The sequence below is a fragment of the Condylura cristata genome, unplaced genomic scaffold (genome assembly GCF_000260355.1).
Source record: "Condylura cristata isolate star-nosed mole 26May11 unplaced genomic scaffold, ConCri1.0 scaffold00036, whole genome shotgun sequence".
NCBI classification, from domain to species: Eukaryota; Metazoa; Chordata; class Mammalia; order Eulipotyphla; family Talpidae; genus Condylura; species Condylura cristata.
Window position 1 is genome coordinate 4,449,225 of NW_004567137.1, and position 19,987 is coordinate 4,469,211.

The following is a 19,987-nucleotide window of genomic DNA, read 5'->3' on the forward strand; positions in this document are numbered from 1 at the left end:
AAGCCAAAACCACTTCAGCACGAGTTCTATCCCTGCCTGCCCGGGAGGTGACCACATGGCGAGGCAGACCTCTCCTGACCCGCCCGCTGCTCCTCTCAGCAGTGTACTTCGTAGATCTGCGTGTTCTGCTCCCCACTTTGTCTCTGGTGAAGCCTTTCACCACCCCTGCACCTCTGGCCTGTACTTCAGTTCTGTATGCATAAATAAATAAATCTTTGTAAAAAAAAAAAGTCTTTGGTATTTTGATAGGCACTGAATTAAATCTGTAAGTTCTCTTGAGTAGTATAGCCACTTGAACGATGTTAATTCTTTCCATCCATGAGCATGGGATAGTTTTCCTTTTCTATGTGTCTTCTTTTATTTAATAGAGTTTTATAGTTTTCATTGTACAGCTCTTTACCTCCCTCAATAAGTTTATTTCCAGGTAGTTCTCTCTTTGGACATGACTATAAATGGAATTGTGTTCCTTGTTTCCCTTTTTTGTGATATATTTCTCTCATATAGAAATACTGCTGACTTTCGTGTATTGATTTTGTATCCTGTCACTTTGCGAGTTCATTTATTATTTCTAGAAGTTTTTTTGTAAAATCTTTTGGTTTCTGTAAATAGTGACAATTTTCTTTTTCAGTTTGGATTCCTTTAATTACTTTTTCAACTCACATTCCTTTCATTACTTTTTTTTTGCCTAATTCCTTCATCTAGGAAGTGGGAATAGTTGGTATAAGTGGTAATAGTTGAATAAGTGGTAATAGTTGGGTATCTATGCTTTGTCAGTTTTAGTGGACACACTTTTGGCTTTTCACAATTGAGTGTAACATTGATACTGGGTTTGTCATATATGGTTTTTGTACAATTTGGTAGTTTCCATGTATTGTGAGTTTTGGAAGGTTTTTATCATAACTGGATGTTCAATTTAATATAATCAAGTGATTTTCCCTTTGGTTGACCTGGTGAATGATGTTGTTTGATTTACACATGTTGAATCAGCCTAACTTCTCTGGGATGAAGCCTACTTTATCGTGGTAGGTGATACTTTGATTTGTTGCCGTATTTATTTTTGCTCGGACTTTGTTGAAAAAATTTACTTCCATGTTCATTAGAGATGTTGGTTTATGATTTTCTTCTTTTGTATTATTTTTGTTTGGTTTTGGGATCAGGGTAATGTTGGCCTCAGAGAATGTGTTGGGGAGTTCTCTCCCTGTTCAGTTTTTTGAAGAGTGTGAGTAGGAGAGGTATTTGCTATTTATAGGTTTAGAAGAACTCACTGATGAAGCCATCTGGTTCTGGACTTTTATTTTTGGTGAGGCTTTTATACTCTTCCCATTTGAGAGCTTGTGATTGGACTGTTTTAGTTGTTTTATCTTGGCTCAATCTTGGGAGGATCTAAGAATTTGCTCATTTCCTCTCGATTTTCCAGTTAGTTTGCACAGAGATCTTTATGATAGGTTCTTACCATGTGTATTTCTGCAGTTTTTATTTTTTACCTCCTTAACTTCTGATTCTATTAATTTGTATTTTTTTCCTCCTCTTTGTGAACATAGGTAATGACTTATTTTTGCAAAGAACCAACCCCCAGTTCCACTGTCATCTTTTGAACTATCTTTGTTTTAAATTCATTTATTCTGCTCTAATTTGTATTATTCTTGCCTTCTTCTAGTTTTGGGTGCTTTTGTCCTTTTTCCAATTTATTCAGCTGCAGAGTTAGATTTCTAAATTGAGATCTTCCTCAGTTTAACACCAGATCTTTCTCATGTTTTTATGTTGGCCTCTATTGTTGTGAACTTCCCATGTTCTACTGCTGTTCAGTATCCTGCAGGACCTGGTAGCTTGTCCCTCCATTTTTATTAGTTTCTAGATTTTTAAAAAATCTCTTATTTATGGACCCAAGAGTTGCTTGAGAGTGTTTTGTTTAGTCTCCACATATATTAGTTTTTTCCAGGATTCCATTTATGGTTAATTTCTGGCTTTATAGCATTATGATCTGTGGAGCTGTTTGATATAATTTCTATTTTTGTGCATTTTCTGAGACTTGTTGTATCATAGTATATGAACTTTTCCATGTTCACTGGAGAAGAATATGCTTTTAGGATGTAAATGTCAGGTAAATCCATCTGAAGTAGAACTTTGTTTCTTGTCAATTTTCTATCTCTTTGTGTCGGTGGTGGTTAAAGTCTCTGACATTTGTATTTTTGTTGATAGATTGGCTTAGGTCTGTTAATAGTTGTTCTGTATAACTAGAGCACAAATATGGAGCACAATTATTAGTGAGCTATTTCTTCTTGGTAAGTTGTTCCCTTAATCATCATATAGTGTCCATGTTAGTCCTATTTTAGTTGAACATCTAGCTTATTAGATATGAGACTTTAAGTTCCTGATGTACTTTGTTATTAGCATGCCTGATCTGTTCTAGCCTATTATTTTTAGTTTGTTTTAATCTTTTGGTTTTAAATTTGTTCTCTTATAAACAGAGTATTGAAAGCTGGAATTTTTTCATGCCAATTGTTAGCCTATTGGTGAATTCTGACCATACACATTTAGGCTGATTATTAACTTGAACTGTTTATTATCAGTCATGCTGTCCTTGATTTGAGAGAATTATGCATGAGACTTCAGTCAAAATAAATCCAAAAAGAGTGGAATGAACAGACTGGAAGTCATTTCTAATGAGGCAGCATTTGAGCTACATCTTTTTAAATAAGTATGGAGGAGTTTAGATGGGAAGGAAAGAAGCTTCCTCTGGTCAAAAGGAATAGTTTGGAGAAATTGTTAGCTTTAGAGATGTGAATCCTTATTGGCCCACAATTTATCATTATGGATAAAATCCATGAGGGACACCCATGTGGAAAATCTAACCTTAACATTCAGCAACCTGGATTTAACTTCTACAGTGGACTTAGCAGCCCATTTTCACCATCATGGACTGGACCTTATTCATACTTCCTTCTTCTCTCAACAAATCTTTACTGAATGTGCACCTGATGTAAGGTAGTCTTTTGGCCCTCAGGTGTGCAAGAACCAATAATATTCCTGCTCTTTGATTCACACACAAGTCAGGAGAAACCCACAAGGAACAAGAAAAACTGGAAAATAGAGTGATAAATGCTGCACACAGAAGGAAAGAGACTAGGTGTCAGGGAGTGTCAGGTGGGTGGAGGCTAGATTGCATGGTTAGGGAGGGCCCCATCTGTCATCATTTCTGGAAGGGACCAGCTATATACTGATCAGAGTGAAAGTATTTTCATATATGGACAGAACTACTATAAAGTTCATAAGAGATAAATGAGGCACCCAAGAAGAAGGCCGTGTGGGTAGAGCTGGTGGCTAGGAGGAATGTGGTACTAGACTAACTCAGAGAGGGAAGAAGGAGCTAGAGTGAGCTCCTAGAATAGAAAGTTCAGGTTTCATTGTAAATGCATCAGGAAGCCTTCACAGGTAGTATGTAGAATGGCATGTTCTGTTTTATGGCTTTGAAAGGTTTTTCTAGCTCCCAGGTAGTAGAGAAGAAATCACGGTGTGGAAGTGCAGTAGCCTGGAAGACAGCAGCGTGGAGGCATGTGAGGCCATGGCAGCCTGATGAAGGTGGGCATCGGACACATTGAAAGGTGCGCGTGTTTGGGATATGTTTTGGAGGTGAAATGAATAAGCCTTGCTGAGTTTTATTTTTGGAAGGCAGGCAGATGGTGGTGCAGTTTCCTGAGATGGACAGAAATGGCTGACTTGCTTGAGTGAAATGAGTTTGGGTCAGGTGTGAGTGTGCAACACACAAAGGGAGATGTCAAGCAGGCAGACTGGGGCCCAGGCAGGTCAGATGCAACTCCCACATCTGAGTGAGGTATGTGCATTCCTGAAGCTCATCCCTGACTCAGACTGGGGGGCACAGGGTTAAGGAGGATTAAAGGAGAGGTCAGCAAACCCAGGATAACCATTCCTAAGTGTGACCCACAACAGAAACAAGTGATGCTGTGTTTTCAAAGTGATCTTTAATTTCCTATCAAGAACAAGTTCCAGAAATTTACTCTGAAGATCTTGTCATATTTTAATACTCGTTTGTTGAAAAAAAATTGGAAATCAAATCAGTGGGTGAAGGAAATGTAGCTCTTCTTTTGATCAGAATAAAACGCAAGCCAGTCTATCAAATCTGTATTCACTGCTGATGTTTTGTAGATCCCCTATTTTATTGACAATTCATGATACCTGTCTCTTATTTTTTTCCTCAAGTACATCTACAGTTTTTGGATTCTGGCTGGTCTATTTATGCTTTTACATTCAAATCTTCCTTTTATCCAGTTGCATTTTATTTTAGTGTAAAGTGGGAAAATCTAAATTTATTTCACTCCAAATCTAAACTATCTCAAAACACCATATAAACCTAAGCTTTTCTCATGGGTATGGCATACCATATGCTAATTTTCAAAGTGCATTTTGAGGTCTGTTTCTGGAATTCCGTTATTTTCCCACTGATCTTATTTTTTATGCAGATTATGTTTTTAAATCAAATGCAAACTGTACATATAGTAGAAGAATTTCCATGTTACATATTCCCTGTGCATTTGCAGTGAAACCTACTTTGCTAGTGTGCTTGAGGTTCTTGCATATTACATGTCAGTTTCTGTATCTACTCAGCTAGGATAGCAATGAAAAGGTAAACTTAAACTACCTTCTCTGCTTCATCTTCTGTCAATATTTCCAGGCAAACATGTTTTTTTAGAAAATATTACTTTTATAGATCTAAATATGATGTATATGTGTAAATGTGGCTGAAATAAAAATTCCAGTTGCTAAGTTTGAAACTTGAAAAAACATATTAAAGTTTACCTAGGAGAAGAAAAATATGGGGGAAAAACAACCATTTTTGTGAGCGTTGTGATGGAAGAGAACTTTGATTGCCAGATGTCAGACATAACAGGAAATAAATATTTTTTCAGCTTCATTGGCAACATACACAAGAAACTTTATAGTGTATGAACGATCATCGAGTGTCGTTGAACCTTAACTTCTGTGCAGGAGGAGCAGGCCCTGCTGCTGCAGCTGTGTGATAGGAAAACCTTCCAGCCTAGTCACCAAGATGAAGCAGCTTGCCCCGAATGTAAATGGCCATGCTGCTTCCTTCGTCAGGGAGTGTAACCTTCAAGAGTCATTTGAGCTACAGAGTAGCATACAGTGGTAGAGAGCGGGTTCCAGAGAACTGCTGTGCTGGTGGCATGGGAAGCTGAGAATGTGCCCAAGACTCTGGCTCCCAAGGAGAAGGTCTGTGCAGAAAAGTCTGAAAGTACAAATCTTAGTGCACCTAAACCTGACTTGCTTATTGGTCATATACATCTGGCGTTTCTAAAGGTCACAATCCTTCCTATAAGAAAGACCAGAAGAAAGCACAGTAATTCAACATACTCACAGTCAAATTCATCCCCCCTTTCCCCAAACCTGTCCTCCTTCCCTCTTGATAATCTTAACACCACCCACCTGGTTACTGAGCCGGACAGGTGAAGACTAGCTTTCATGAAGCCTCACCTTCACTTGATATGCAGTTGTCATCCTGGTTAACGTTGACTTGACTTCCTGACCCCCTCCCTGACCTCCCCAAGGCCCTAATTGTGTCTCCCTTGTCTTACTCTTAGCCTCCAGCCTTGCATACCTCACTCTTCCTAAGTGCTCTACTCATCTGTTGGCCACCAGAATATTCTTTTCAAATACAGATTTCTTCATGCTACTCTCAAATTAATTGTCTCATGGAAGAATTTTTTTTTAACCCCACAGGAGAAATGCTAGTCCTTACAGATTGGCATTGGGGTGATTCACCACAACCAAGCCACGTGCTGCAGCTTCAGCTGCGCCCCAACCCTCTCTGTCTACATGGGGTGCTTGCCACCCTGGCTTTTGCTTCATGCCTTTCTGCCCTCACACACTTGGAATTTATTCCCACCCTTTTTGGGAAAGACTGAACTATCTTTCAAGATTTAAGTCAAAGTTCACCAGTACTAGGTAGTATTTCCTGACTTCACACTCCTCCTCTTCCTACAGAATTGGCTGTTCCTCTTTTACCCCTGTTGTGAACCTCTTCCCGTTCACTGTAGCACCCACAAAACTGTATCAGACCTATTTGTTTACCTACTTCCCTAAAAAACTACAAGCTCCTTGTAGTTCTTTTCCTCTTATAATTCCTAGTATGTAACAATGCCTGAATAATTTAGGCACTCTATACAAACTGTTGAATGAATCAGTGATTGAGAAGCTTCAGAGGCCTGCAGAAACAAATGGCTAGCAGAGCATTCAGTACGATTGAAACAGGTTAAGAGGAAGTTGGTAAATCGAGGTCAAGTGGAATTTGCTGGATATCATGCAGTCTGCAAATATTAGCAATATTAGCACACACCCCACACTTTATAATAACAGTACTACATTTATGTATTGTTTTCAGGACACTGAATTCTTTATTTTATTTGACCCTTAGAAAAGTTATCTCCCTCCATACTTGTGAAATTAAGATAATTGCTATTTCTTTAGGATTGTTTACAAGATTTATTCTATGACTGATGTAAGATCACAGTGGTACTTATTGGCAGGCTTAGATATAATTATAGCTCAGATTTCTTCCTGTTGTGGGATTATTTTGACCAGAGTATAATGAGGTAGTAAAATATCTTCCCAACTTTCATTTCCTTAAGATGCTTACTCAGAAGCAGGCTCTGGAATTATTCTATCAGAGATCTGATTGCCAAAATCAAGCAAGACCTAAAACTTTGTTGAAACTAAAATGTAAATGCAAATACTATATTTATAGCTTCATTGCTCCCTAGCGTCTCTTTTTTACATTGGAGGATTTTCAGCAGAGAGTCCCAGAATACTTGCTCCTACTCTTGGGAAGTTCTGTGGAGATGTGCTGTCACTTTAATTGCATTTGAAGAAACTACTGTCAAGTTTTTCACCAGAGGAGTGCCAACTTGGGATGCTCGAATTATGATAGCAGGCATCTGGGGTGGGAAGTGGAACAGAAAGAGAATGGACCTGGGCTGAAGCCACTACTGACCTTCACACTCCTGTGTCCTTGTGTTTTCTGTAGTGCTCTGTCCAGGAAGACCCTGACACCATAACATTTGAACTGGAAATGAAACTGCTAAGTGATAGAATTTCAGCAGGTATCTTCTAAATTGTACTTTAAAATTTATTACAACCTTCTGCTTGCAAAAGAAATGTAGGGGTGTTGTAAAAGAAACTTCAAATGCTGAAAAACATATTTAAAAGGAACATTTTTCATAGTCCTTGCTCTGAGGTCACTACTGTTAACCAGTACTTTTTATTTGTATGGACTATGTCTCATGATTTTTAATAAAATCATAGGATCAATCACATGATACATTTTTTTGTTGTTGAAAACTGGTTCTTTACCTAACAGCATTTGTTATTCATTCTAGACATGTCTGTGTTTTCTACATAAATTAATAATCAACATTTTTTCTAAGTAAGAACACATTGGTAACTTTGCTTTTTTAATCACTATATAATTCCATCCAATAAATGCACTGTGCGCTGTGTAAATCCCTATTATAAACATAACTCGAATGTTTTGTTACAAACAATGATGCAATGAACATTTGTGAGCACACATACATGTTTGGAAACTTCTTAACATGTCTATGTTCGACCTTGTTCTGAAAAACAGCAGCTGGATATACAGTTGATCCTAGAGCCTCCGGGTTTGGACTGTGAGGGTCCACTCAGACACGGACTTTCTCATAAGCAGATGCTGTAAACTTAGGGCAGCAGTAAAGGCTTTTTTTTTTCCTTATGATTTTCTTAATGTTCATTGTGACTTTTTTGTAAGAATACAGTTGATAATTTGCAAATGCATGTTAATCTCAACTTACTGGTAAGGCTTCTGGTCAAAGCAGCATGTCAGTAGTTAAGTTTGAGGGGGGTCAAGAGTCATATTGCAGCTTTAACTGCACTGGAATCAGCACCCCTTTACCTCCAGTAAGGGGCAACTATAGTTTAAAATATCAACATAATAGTGATGTCTAATTTGTAGATTTTAATTTGAGATTATATACATCTTTCCCATTAACCTTAATGTTCTCTTCTTTCACTTTTGAATTCCCTAAGGAATCTTTCCTAGTTACTTATTAGAAATCTTTTTCTATATATTTCATAGCATATTTTTTAACAGCAGGATCCTTGTCTACTTCTTCACTTTCCCAACATACTTTAGTTTCAGCACTAACCAAGGTTTGTAACTTTACAATTTTCCTGCATCCCTTATGATGTAATTTTACTGTTAGAAATAAGATACGTAAGAAACAAGTTAGTTTATGAACCTCTCTCAGTAAAACCAAATTTCTTGGCATGGTGATCCCCAAATAATATCTTAAATGTGCAAATTTGGACACAGTGGTTCTTCATACTTTTTTTCAGGTAAATACATTTTTAATTAGAGACATGAAATTTAAAGTCTACATTTTATTGAATGTATAAGAAGGAAAAATTGCTTAGCTGGTATTTTCTCTGGTCATTTTTTAATTAGTTTTTAAGTGTCTTATCTTCATGGGTTAAATTCAGAACCATCTTTTTTTTATGGGGGAGGGTAAAAATAATACGCGATGCCACAAGTCCTGAGTTGTCATTGTCTGGTGCCATCTTAATTCTTCACAAATCCCACAAACTGTCAGAGCGCAGCTCCTGCGGTGCCAATTCAGAGGAGGAAGGAGCTGAGGGGATGAGGGGATGAAATCTCTTTAAGTGCGCTGCTACCCCCACTCCCTGCACTGTACAGAAAGGGTCTAGTAAGTGGTGACTGTTCCAGAGCCGTGTGGCGTCAGCCCTTCCTCTGACTGTGCACTGATAAGTCATGGGATAATCATTCATAATTCATGGGATCATAAAATCTCCCCAAAAGTTCCTGAGCAAAGATTATCCAGTCCAATTTCTATACTGTCAGGCCTCTAACCCTGTTTTTGTGGGCAAAAAAAAAAAACAAACCCTTTAATTTCATATTTGGGCCAGAATAATCAAATGTTGTTTTAAACCATTTTGGGATCTTTTCAATTGAAAGGAAGCAAATTATGCTCTCTTAGAATTTTTAGCGGAAAGTCACTGGAAAGAACACAGATGCAAGACTCCCTTCCCTCATCCTTTTGTGTAAAGGCTGGATGTGACTTTCCAGGTTTAGAGCCTGTCAGCTTGGAGTGGGCACAAGGGAATCCCGTGCCCGGCTGTAGCATCTGACTGGAGCTCCCCTCAAGGAAGCCGAGCAGTCCTTGTCCTGTTGTTTGTCCTATTATTGCTACACAAATTTACTGGCTCTGCTGATGGTATACACTCCAGGGTTCTAAGACACCTCTTTAGTGAACTGCAGTTGGTTTTGCTATAATTAACCTGCTTTTATTTCATAGATCTCTGCCAAGACCTCAGAAAGGAAGAGGGAAAGGAGGAGGGAAACATAATTTTCCTGCCCTACAATGTAAAGTTTTTATTTTCTTAGTAATACATTCAGATTGTATGTAAATTTTCGAAAGCTTAGTGTATTATATAAATGAAGCTCTTCCATGTATACTTAATATCCTTATCTTCATTTCCCAGATTAACCTCATGAATAGTTTTGAATTAGCCTTTTTTCAAAAAGTTTTAGTAGCTAGTTAAATAAAAAACTTACCAGCGAGAGAACTTTGAAATTTTCCCTCTTAAGAAAGTGCAAAAACGTTAAGACTTTTTAAAACTAAAACAATTCTGATTTATTTTAGCACATCTGTCGCTGATCGAGAATGTGCAGGAAAAGCCGTGTGTGTTTGACGACAACGAGGTTGACTTATGCCAGTTCGCGACACTGGGTGGGGTGTACCACTTGGATATTTTCGAGCTTCCCCCACAGTGTAAACCAATGAAGGGCTGGCTCATTGTGGAAGTAGGTTGATTCCTGAATCAAAATTTCAGTAAAATAATTTCTCATGCTTTTTTTAATGCCAAATTACCTAAGAGATAATGCTCTTGAGCCCTATTAAGCACAAGAGGAAAAAAATTGTCATTTTTCGCTGTCTTGAATTATAGGTACTGAAAAGATTCTAAGGAGAAGGGAATCCAAAATAATGTGAATTTTTAACCGAAATCCATACATGTTAATTGTAAACCTAGAACACTACGTCTAGTATGTACTCATGTGACACTAATGATAATTTGCATCAGAGGATGGCAAGCTTTTACATAAGAGACAGGATGCTTCATCTTTTGAGCTTTGTGGGCCACCCCAGCTTTGCTGCTGCTCGTCACACTGCCCTGCATGCTGACACACTCGTGTGGGCAGGGAGCGGCACGGCCGTGCTGTAGTGAAGCTACTTCAAAAACTGGTATTAGCGGTCATCCTCCAGCAGCCACTTGTCGACTGGTTCCCAACATTTTCTGAGCATTTGGTCCTTGACCAGAATTGTTGTTATCATTGGGGGACATCCTACTTTAGTGGGTGTCTGGGGTTCATTAGAAGTTTTAGAGGTGAGACTCAGCGACCTGTGTTTTAGTCAGACTCATCCTGAGGTGTTTGTGCCCCTGGGCTGAATACTTGAGCTGCAGTGTGTGCTCTCTGGACCATCAGCAGCACATGCTGGTTAGAAAGGCATGACTGTGTTCACCTCAGACCTCCTGCCTCTGCGTTTCCACAGGACCCTCAGGTGCTGCACAGGCACATGAAGGTTCCAGGTGCCTCGATCCAAGTAGCCAGTGCTGCTCGCTCATAGAGGCACCACACTTGGAGCTGTGGGGTATTGATGACAGTGTTCTTTGATCTTCTTGGAAGGAGCTTCTCACTCCTGTCTGTTAAGCGATAGCACTTGCACTGTTGACTTGATTAATTTTAACTTCACAGTGCTTGTGTGCTACATACATCCGCTTAGGTTGGCCTACCTCCTTCCACTTTCCTATTTCCTCCTTTCTCCCCTTCCCTTCTTTTTCTGTCTCATTTTTGTCTCTCCCCTCACACCCCCCACTCACTTCTGCCCCTCCCCAAATATATTATGCAAACAGATTATGGTCATTTCTTACCCATAGTTCCACTCATGAAGGACCTCAGTACATCACTGATTAAAGCAGCACCTATCAACATCTTCCATTATTGACCCCTAAGGAGCCTTTGTAGACATCCCTCCCCCAAGACTCTTCATGAAATGTTAGTATTGCAGATGTACTGTATCATTGTGTACTTGCTAGATCAGTATCTGTGCTTTATATGTAACCAAATACAATCTCCCCAATTAGTTTTCCCCCTTTGAGGGTGTTAGGGCAACTCTTTGCTGCTTCTTCCCAACCACTTAGAAGGCACCTCGTGGAGCAAGTGTGAGGGTGATAATTTGGTTTAAGCCACTTTGAGGAATCTATTAGAATCAGCTTTTCATATTTCTGAATACTTGAAAGATAGTTAGTCTAAAAAAACATCCCTTTGGTGAAGGCAGGACTTTGCAAATCTTTATCCACAGGAAGGTCCCAAACTGAGCTAAGGGTTTCAAGGATTCATCTAAAATCTAGCAATACACTCAAATTTTGTCAGAATATTATAGTATCACAGCTTTATGTTCTCTGAGTCCAGATTACTTCTCACCTATTTTTGTCTGCTGTAACAAAGAGTTCTCCTTTTTAGTTTCTTTGTAAATCTCTCTTCAGTAACCTCCCATCTTCATAAGAATTCTCCATTCTCCCCTTTCTGAGAGTTTAAACCTTCCCTAGATCCTTCTGCTGAATTCAAACATTGTGCCAGTTTTCTTTACCCAGAGAGAGCTGCTGGTGGCTTCGTCTGCCTTCTTCCTGTCCCCCAGCTTTATTGAGCTATAACTAACATATAACGCTGCATAAGCTTAAGGTGTGTGATGTGTTTCTATGCCTTGGAGAATTGGTTGGAGGAATAAAATGATGAGTAAAACCTCGCCCATAACAGAATACTGTAATGACATTTGAAATTAGCAGTTTTTCCCCTTCAATCATCAATTAAGTTTCATTGTGACATTTTATTAGTCAACCTGTAGTTAAATGGGCCCAAATTGCAGTATGGCTTAGAAATAACTGTGTCGCTTGCTCATTGACACTGACATCTTCAACTGTTACCAGTTTCTAACTTGGTGTTATTTGGATCATTTTTAAAAGATACTCAAAGAAGGATTACATAAATACATATATCCTCCAGAAACTGCAGACGACTTGGAAGCAGAAAATGCCTTCCCACCCATAGAAGTCACACTGCAGGTTCATGAGAATGTGCTATTTTTTGAGGAACCTGTGGTCGCCAGGTGGGATGCTGAAGGTATGTCATTGCAGTAACCTGCTTTGGTAATCTGTAGTCAGAAAGGTGTGATAATGCAAGTCTTTACTAGCTAAACAATGTGGACACTGAGTTTCTAAATTACACATTTCCATGCCAGTTATAGAGCCTTGGATTTGTTTGCTCTTGATGAAAATTAATAGGCTTTGGAGCTTAAAAATGTTTGAATTTAGAACTACTGCTAAAGTGTTTACATCTGCCATAGCTTCTGGATGACTATTTTGGATAGTGTCATTAAATTTATTAAAAGTAAAGAAATGAACAAAAATATTACTACAGTATGACATGTCAAAAATCAATGAACAAATGAAAAGCCTAAAAATAATCAAATACTTCAGATGGGGTAATTATAAAATAATTATTTCCGTAAGTTGCAAATCTTACTATAAATAAGTGTGGGGTTTGGGGAATGGATAAATGGGAAATCTAAGCCATAGATAATTGTTGCTGACTCAAAATTTAAGTAAATGTTAGTAAAATCAGAAATACTAACAGATACAAGATAATGATTCAGTAATCATTAACAAATAATCTCATTTTAGGCAGACTAGTCTTGGTCATGTGAATTAATGGATGCAGTTTTAAGGCTCCTGAAGAAATCTATTTAGTTTTGTTACTTTATTACTTTATACATCTATATATTTGTGAGCAAACTAAAACACTGGGTGGTGGGTTGGGGACAGATTAGATCGCTATTCATTTAGATATGGGGCAGAGAATTTAAATTTCACTTCTAAGTACAAACTTATTTATAGCTGCTATAGTGTTCCACATTTTTGCTTGTGCAGACATGTCAGCAGACAATTTACATTCTAGAAATGGAGTTAAATGTTAAAAACAGTGTTTTTCTAACCATCCTTTATAGAATGAACAGTGAGGTAATTTCTTCCTTTCAGCTGGTTTTAACGACCAGCCTTTCCTTTAATAATGGTTAGTTCCCAAATAGTATTAATTAAAACTAATTCATACTGAGTCAGTGTTACACAAGATAAGTTATTTCATGTGATTCAGGGAAATATAACTTGTGTAAAATTTTAAGTGCAATAATTGTACAGCACTGAAGGGGCTCAGGATGAGTCTCCCCCAAATAAGCCATTTTGGTTTGTGGATTATGCTGAGAGAAAGGTAATCAAGTCCCAAGCCTCTGAGAGAGCTCTTCCTCTCCCTCTTAACTAGTAGAATTTCAATAGGGGGCCTACTGCTGGAAGGAGCTATCCCCAGGCTTAGGGGGGGTCAACTGGAAGAAATTAGTGAGGTCTGTTTATTCAAAGCCCCACAGTGTCCTTTGACTCTGGCATGGCAAATAAATTAATTTATAAATTAACAAATAATCATTGCCCAATTCCCTGTGAGTTGTCTTCTTCCCATTTGAGGTCCCAGATGCCTCCCCTTTCCCCCAGGTCAGAATGACACAGAAGAGTCAGGGGCCTAAAGGGGAGGCTCATGCCATTGTGGGGTTCCTTATGTATGAAGTCGACTTTGTTTTTATTCCTGTTAACTTGTATCTTATTTACAGGGCTGTGTTAGCCAATATTCTAGAAGGGTAATGGAAAAAAAGTTTTTCTCCCTACAAAACCATGAGGATACTGTTTGCCAGGAAATACTAGCAATTTGAGAACTCATGAAAAGTGCTGATTTTTAACTTTGAAAGTTTATTTTTTAAACAAAAAAATTAAAAATGAATGTCAATGTAATTGTATTTGTCCAGAGAAAGAGACTAAAATAGTAGAATCTTCCATGTGAGAAAAAAGCTAAGTGGAAATACACAGTGTTGCCTAGGAAGAGAATGTTTCATTTATGCCATAAATATGCTAAACAATAAGAATTATAGAGATAAATGTCATGAAGATCCTTCCTCTGGGGACTGTAGGTACAGAGAGATTTCCCTCCATCTCTCTCTGAGTTTTCTTCAAGCTGCTTGAGCATTCAGTGACATCAAACAGTTGGGTATGGAAAAACAACAAATTGAATCACACGTGTCTGCATTCTGTACATGGATGATGATTCCAAAGCAAACGGCCAGTGAGCTTCTACAGGGTGTGCCAAGGAACCGGCCAGGATGAGGCTTTGAGGAGAGAGGAAGGGGATGCCTGATGGTGACGAGGCGCTCTATAACTAGGTGTTTGCCTTGCCATACAGATCCATTTCTCCAGTAAGTTATTTCTGATAAATCCTAAATCTGGGTAATAGCCCAATTTCCATCCTTCTATGTCGATAAGGGATAGTTGACAAAAGTTTAGGAGCTTGCAGGGCTTTGATTAACCTTAGCTCGAAATAATCCACATGCAAAGTGACACAAAGTGAACTTCTGGGTTTTCAAATTTGAGGGAGAGGCTCACAGGAAGGAATGCAGTGCAGTGAGAGGCTGCCTCTGGCCAGGAGACTCTAGGAGGGTTAAAAGGCAGCCCCTCAGCCCAGAGTATTACAGGAAGAAGGCAGCATTTGCAGGCCAATCTGTGTGTGGAGGTGTGCTTTTTTCTTGAGTGTATACCTAGGGGGAAGCGTTGTTGGGCTGCATATAGTTTGACACTGCTAAATTCTTTGGCATAGCTGTACCGTTGTATGAGCTTGGTAGCTATATATGAAACTTCGTATTTCTCCACATCCTTGCAAGCATTTATTATCTTTCACTTTGAGAACAGTCATTCTAGTGCATATGAAATGATATCTAATTTACCCCTTAAAAACTGACAATATTGGCCCTCCCTGGTGGCGCAGTGGGTTAAAGCACTGCACTCAAAAGCCACTTCTGCATGAGTTCGATCCCCGCCTGCCCCGGAGGAGATCCACATGGTGTGGCAGACCTCTCCTGACCCACCCGCTGCTCCCCTCAGCAGTGTACTTTGTCGATCTGCCTGTTCTGTTCCCCACTCTGTTCCTGGTGAATCCTCTCACCACACCTGAGCCTCTGGCCTGTACCCCAGTTCTGTATGCATAAATAAATAAATCTTAAAAAAAAAAACTGACAATATTCAGAATCTTCCTTGAATATTTTCTTAAATGAAATGTTTCTTCAAATCTTTTGCCAACTTTAGTTTTAGTTTTTTATTGAAATAACATTGTTTATAGCATGTAAGCTATAGGTATGCATTGTTATAAATCAACATCTGTATATAATACATTAGGTTCACCACTAACAATCTAATTCCATCCTTCACTACCAGGTCACTTTATTTACCTACCACCTTAACCCCTGTCTCTTCTGCCAACTGCTAATTTAATCTTAGAGTCTAAAAATTTATTTTTGTTCATTTAGTCTCAAGAGTATGAAAATTTATTTTTGTTGTCTTTAGTTCATTTATTTCTGTGTAGACATGAGTGAAATCACAGGATGATTGTTTTTCTCCATCTGGCTTCTCTCACTGAGTATAATTACCTATATTGTTGCAAATATTAAGATTCCATCTTTTTATAGCACAGTAATATTCCAATATGTGTGTATCATATCTTCTTTATCCAGTCATCTTTTGATGAGCACTTAGGTTCAAGTTCTGACTGCAGTGAATATGGAGACACATAGAGCTCTTCAAATTAGTGTTTTTTGTTTTCTTCAGTAAATACCCAAAATGGCATGTTATTGTATGGAATATCTATTTTTAAATTCTGGAGGACTCTCCATACTCTTTTCCACAGGCATACTCATTTATATTCCCACCAACAGCAGGCAAGGGTTTCCTTGTCTTGGTTCCACTGTAATTCTTGTTTCTTATCTTTTAGGGAATAGCCAGTCTTGTAAATGTGATGAGACAGTCCCTCATTTTGATTTGCATTTCCCTGCTACCGAGAGAACATGAGCATCTTTTTGTGCAGACAGGCCATATATTAGTGGCTGCCCAAATGGGAGGAGGGATGAGAATGAACTAAATGAATAGCAGGGATAATGCAGGGAAGATAGTGATGTTCCAAAACTAGATTGTGATGATGATTGCACAGCCAGGTAAACTTATTAAAAAGAACTGCCCTCACTACAGATAAAGAAAGGCTCTTAAAGAGTGAGGAGGAGTGCTCTAGGAACAAAGAACTGTGTGAGCAGTGACACAGGGAATGTGATGTTGGGGAGGGGCCACGTCAGGGGTCAAGTCCAATGTGAGTAGAGTTCATTCTGAAGGCCTCACAAACATGCTGAGGATCTGGCACTCCATCTGTGGGCAGGAAGTAACAGCACACAGGCAATTGCACTTCTGTATTTATAATTGTATATAGAGGATTATATTCTGTAATTCTAAATTATAAAAATTATTTTTCTATAATTTTCATGTAATTTAGAAAAGGAGAATACAATACAATCATTTTGGCTGGTTTTCATCTTTCTGTGTAGGAAGAAATGACACTAACACTACTTTTTCCTTGATTATAAAGGTAAACGTTGGAAAACTGATGGCATCAGCATTATAACTTACAAAGCACAGGACCGACTTCTGACAGTGAGCTTGGAAACCTTTGGCCCTCTCACCTTGATGCAGGATAATCATGTCAACATGCCATACCAGTCATGGGAACTAACACCACTTGATGTGAACAAAGTACTTTTGACTGTGATTACGGTGTTTGCTGAGATTCAAATACAAATTAAAGTAAGTATTATAAGAGTAGGAAACCTGTCTGGCATAAGAACATTTGTCCAAGTTAGCATTCCACTGTAGTTTACGCATTGCAATGCCTTTTAGAAATATATTTAAAATGCATCTTGATTAAATGCACTTACAATTTCTAAATGAAGTTTTAGCTGAATAGGTAAGCAATAATATATAACAAGGGTAACTCAAATTGTCCCTCCATTACCAGGCAGAGAGCAATTCATGAAGGTGCAGGCTTCCTGATATTTAGAGGTTTAGAGGTTTCCTGATATTTAATTGTGAAGCCCTTGAAGTTGTTCTTTCCATCTATTGCTTGTCCATCAGAAATTATACAGCCTGAAATACAGAGACAGAGTACCTGAGGCTGAGGTTGGGATGGAAAGTAAGTGTTAACAGGCATAAAGATTTTATTGTGGGAGGCTGAAGGTGTAAAAGTGACCTATGGTGATGGTTGTAGCACTTGGTCAAGTTACAAAAATAATATCACTGGTTGTGCCTTTGAAGTAAATTTTACGGGATGGATAAAATGAGATAAAATCTGTATATCTTTGAATTGCCACTTTTTTTAAAAAAAGATTTATTTATTTGTACAGAACTGGGGTATAGGCCAGAGATGTGGAGGGTGAGAGGATTCACCAGAGACAGAGTAGGGAGCAGAACAGGCAGATCGACGAAGTACACTGCTGAGGGGAGCAGCGGGCCAGTCAGGAGAGGTCTGCCGTGCCATGTGGATCTCCTCAAGGGCAGGTGGGGATCGAACTCATGCGGAAGTGGCTTAAGCTTCTTAGTGCAGTGGTTTAACCCGCTGCGGCACCAGGGAGGGACCTGAATTGCCACTTTTAAACTAGGTAATTTGCACTAATTATTCTGTTTTCATAGGTAAGATTTAAATATTGTCTTTAAAAATTATGAATGTTATCAAATAGCTATTTTAATTTGGTATGAATATATGTAGTATTTTTATGTCATGAGATAGGTGAAGACCTGAGAGATGGCTTAGCATAATTCTTTAATTGTTCACATGAAGCCTAAAGAGAGTGAGAAAACTGAGTGAGGCAGAGTGGAGATGGAGTGGCAGAGTTTTCAGATCTGGCCTAATAGCTAACCGTCATACATTATTTTTATTATAGAGTGGCATGGAGTTTACAAAAACATATATAGTGTAAAAACCCAAAAGCTAGCACTTGAATGATAATGAAATAATTTATTAAATTACTTTTTTCTTATTGAATCCAGGAGAACCTCTGCATGTTAGCCTCTCTCAAACTAACTAATCAAGAAAAATTCTCTATTTTGGAAGGAAAGTGGATGACTCCTGTTTCTTTCATCATTGCCTTGAAAGAAGTGGGAATGAATATCTTCCCTTCTGGACACTCTCATTTTTATGTTTCCATAAACTATAAGGTGAGAATGAATCTGTCTAAACTTAATACTCTAGATATTCCATAGAATGTTAGCATTAATTTTATGTGAATGTTAACTACACCATGGGCTTTCTATATTCACATGCACAGGATTATAGTTAGAAAGAAAGGAATAATAAATTGCAAGCCACAAAAATCTAGGGTTCTTTCAAATGTTGTAATTTTAATATTCACTAAGAAAATAAGCCTGTCTCTCCATATTAACAAGTGATACATATCCACTGTTGGCCAGCAGAACAGATAGTCTGTCCTGCAAGAGTAAATAACGCCGCACTTCCCCAAGTTAGGTGAAAATAAGCACATTCAAGGGCCACAAAGACACTGAAAGCACTTGCTGCTGCTTTTGGTCTGTACACTGCTTTATGTCAGTCAGAAGCCTTTTAGTAAGATGTGCTCCTTCCTGGCTAAACTGTGTGTGAGCTCTCTAAGACAGGGACTGTTTTGTAATCAACTTTGAATCTAGCATATTCCTAGAATATAGATGTTTAATACATGCCTTTGATATATGAATGAAGATGAAGTAGCTTCTAATCATGAAAGGTATTTTGGGCAGAACTGCTTTATACCCAAGCGCATGTTTATAAAACACTAACTAATAACAGTAGGTGGCTATCAGAATCATTTGAAAAGAATCACTGAATATGTACAACATAATATGCATAGGGATTAAAAAAAAAAACAACCTTGGATTTAGTAACTCAGATTGCTGGTTACTGTTGTAATGCTGAATGTAGTGTACTAACCTCAAACTCCAGGATTTTTGTGACCACTTATACACTCTTTAGCATTGTATTTGCTTCTGTATCTCAGCATCTAAAACAAGGCCTCAGCCCTGGTTGGAGCTTACTTTCTAGTAGGAAGCAAATAAATGAAACATTCTACTATGCTAAAGGCATACAGAAAAAGAAAGAACAGTGAGCGATGTCAAATAGGGCACTAGGGGACTCCATGAGAAAGTAGAGCCCAACAGGAAGATGGGGAGTTCAGTCCAGGGAGATAACTTGAGAAGTAGCTGCCGGGTGGAGAACAGGGGGCTAGGAGCCAAAAAAGCAAAGAAAAGGAGGTAAGATCTGATGAGCAAATGTGGGGGTGTCAGATCACAGAGGCCCTTGCAGACCGCTAGATTTGGATTCTACTGCCAGAGGAGTCACATAATCTGTCTTTTGAATGGAGCTTTCCACACTGGAGAGCAGACAGTCCGCAGACTGGGGGAGAAACTCCACAATCAACTATTTGTTTTCTTGTTGACAGGTTGCTTTGGTAGAAATGAAAGCTTATCGCCAAATGGCCTTGCTAAGCTCTGCATTTGCATTTGGTTGGAGCAGATGGAATTTACAATGTAATTCTACAAGGGTTGTATTTAAGGTATCGTACACAAAAATCCATGCAAGTGTTTTAAATGCTAACTAATATAAATCATGATTTTTTCCTCTTAAAAGATATAATGGGGGGGAAATTACTATTCAAAATGAAATTTAGAACCTCATCACCGTCCATTATGGTGTATGGTCAGGCATATGATTCATGGACTCTCCCCTCAGAGAGGTTGGGCTTCCTAGTTGATTTTCTGGGCCATTTCCCATCGCCTGGGAAAGATGGCATCTTAATAATTCTGGAAGCTGACTGGTAGATATGTTAGCATAAACTTAGCCTGTTCATGTGCTCCTCCCATTAGCACAGGAGATCCTTGAGTAAGGGTT

At 38.6% G+C, this 19,987-nt stretch overlaps 1 protein-coding gene across 1 annotated transcript in view; it reads left to right on the forward strand.

The window, feature by feature from the left end:
- The window catches only part of CASC1 (cancer susceptibility candidate 1), a 73,448-nt gene that overhangs the window by 35,633 nt on the left and 17,828 nt on the right, over positions 1-19,987 (forward strand). The window contains exons 9-14 of the mRNA XM_012732781.1: positions 7,058-7,133; positions 9,732-9,892; positions 12,112-12,268; positions 16,646-16,860; positions 18,100-18,267; positions 19,539-19,652. Of these exons, the coding sequence (XP_012588235.1) occupies positions 7,058-7,133; positions 9,732-9,892; positions 12,112-12,268; positions 16,646-16,860; positions 18,100-18,267; positions 19,539-19,652 (891 nt within the window). The remainder of the gene's footprint in view (positions 1-7,057; positions 7,134-9,731; positions 9,893-12,111; positions 12,269-16,645; positions 16,861-18,099; positions 18,268-19,538; positions 19,653-19,987) is intronic.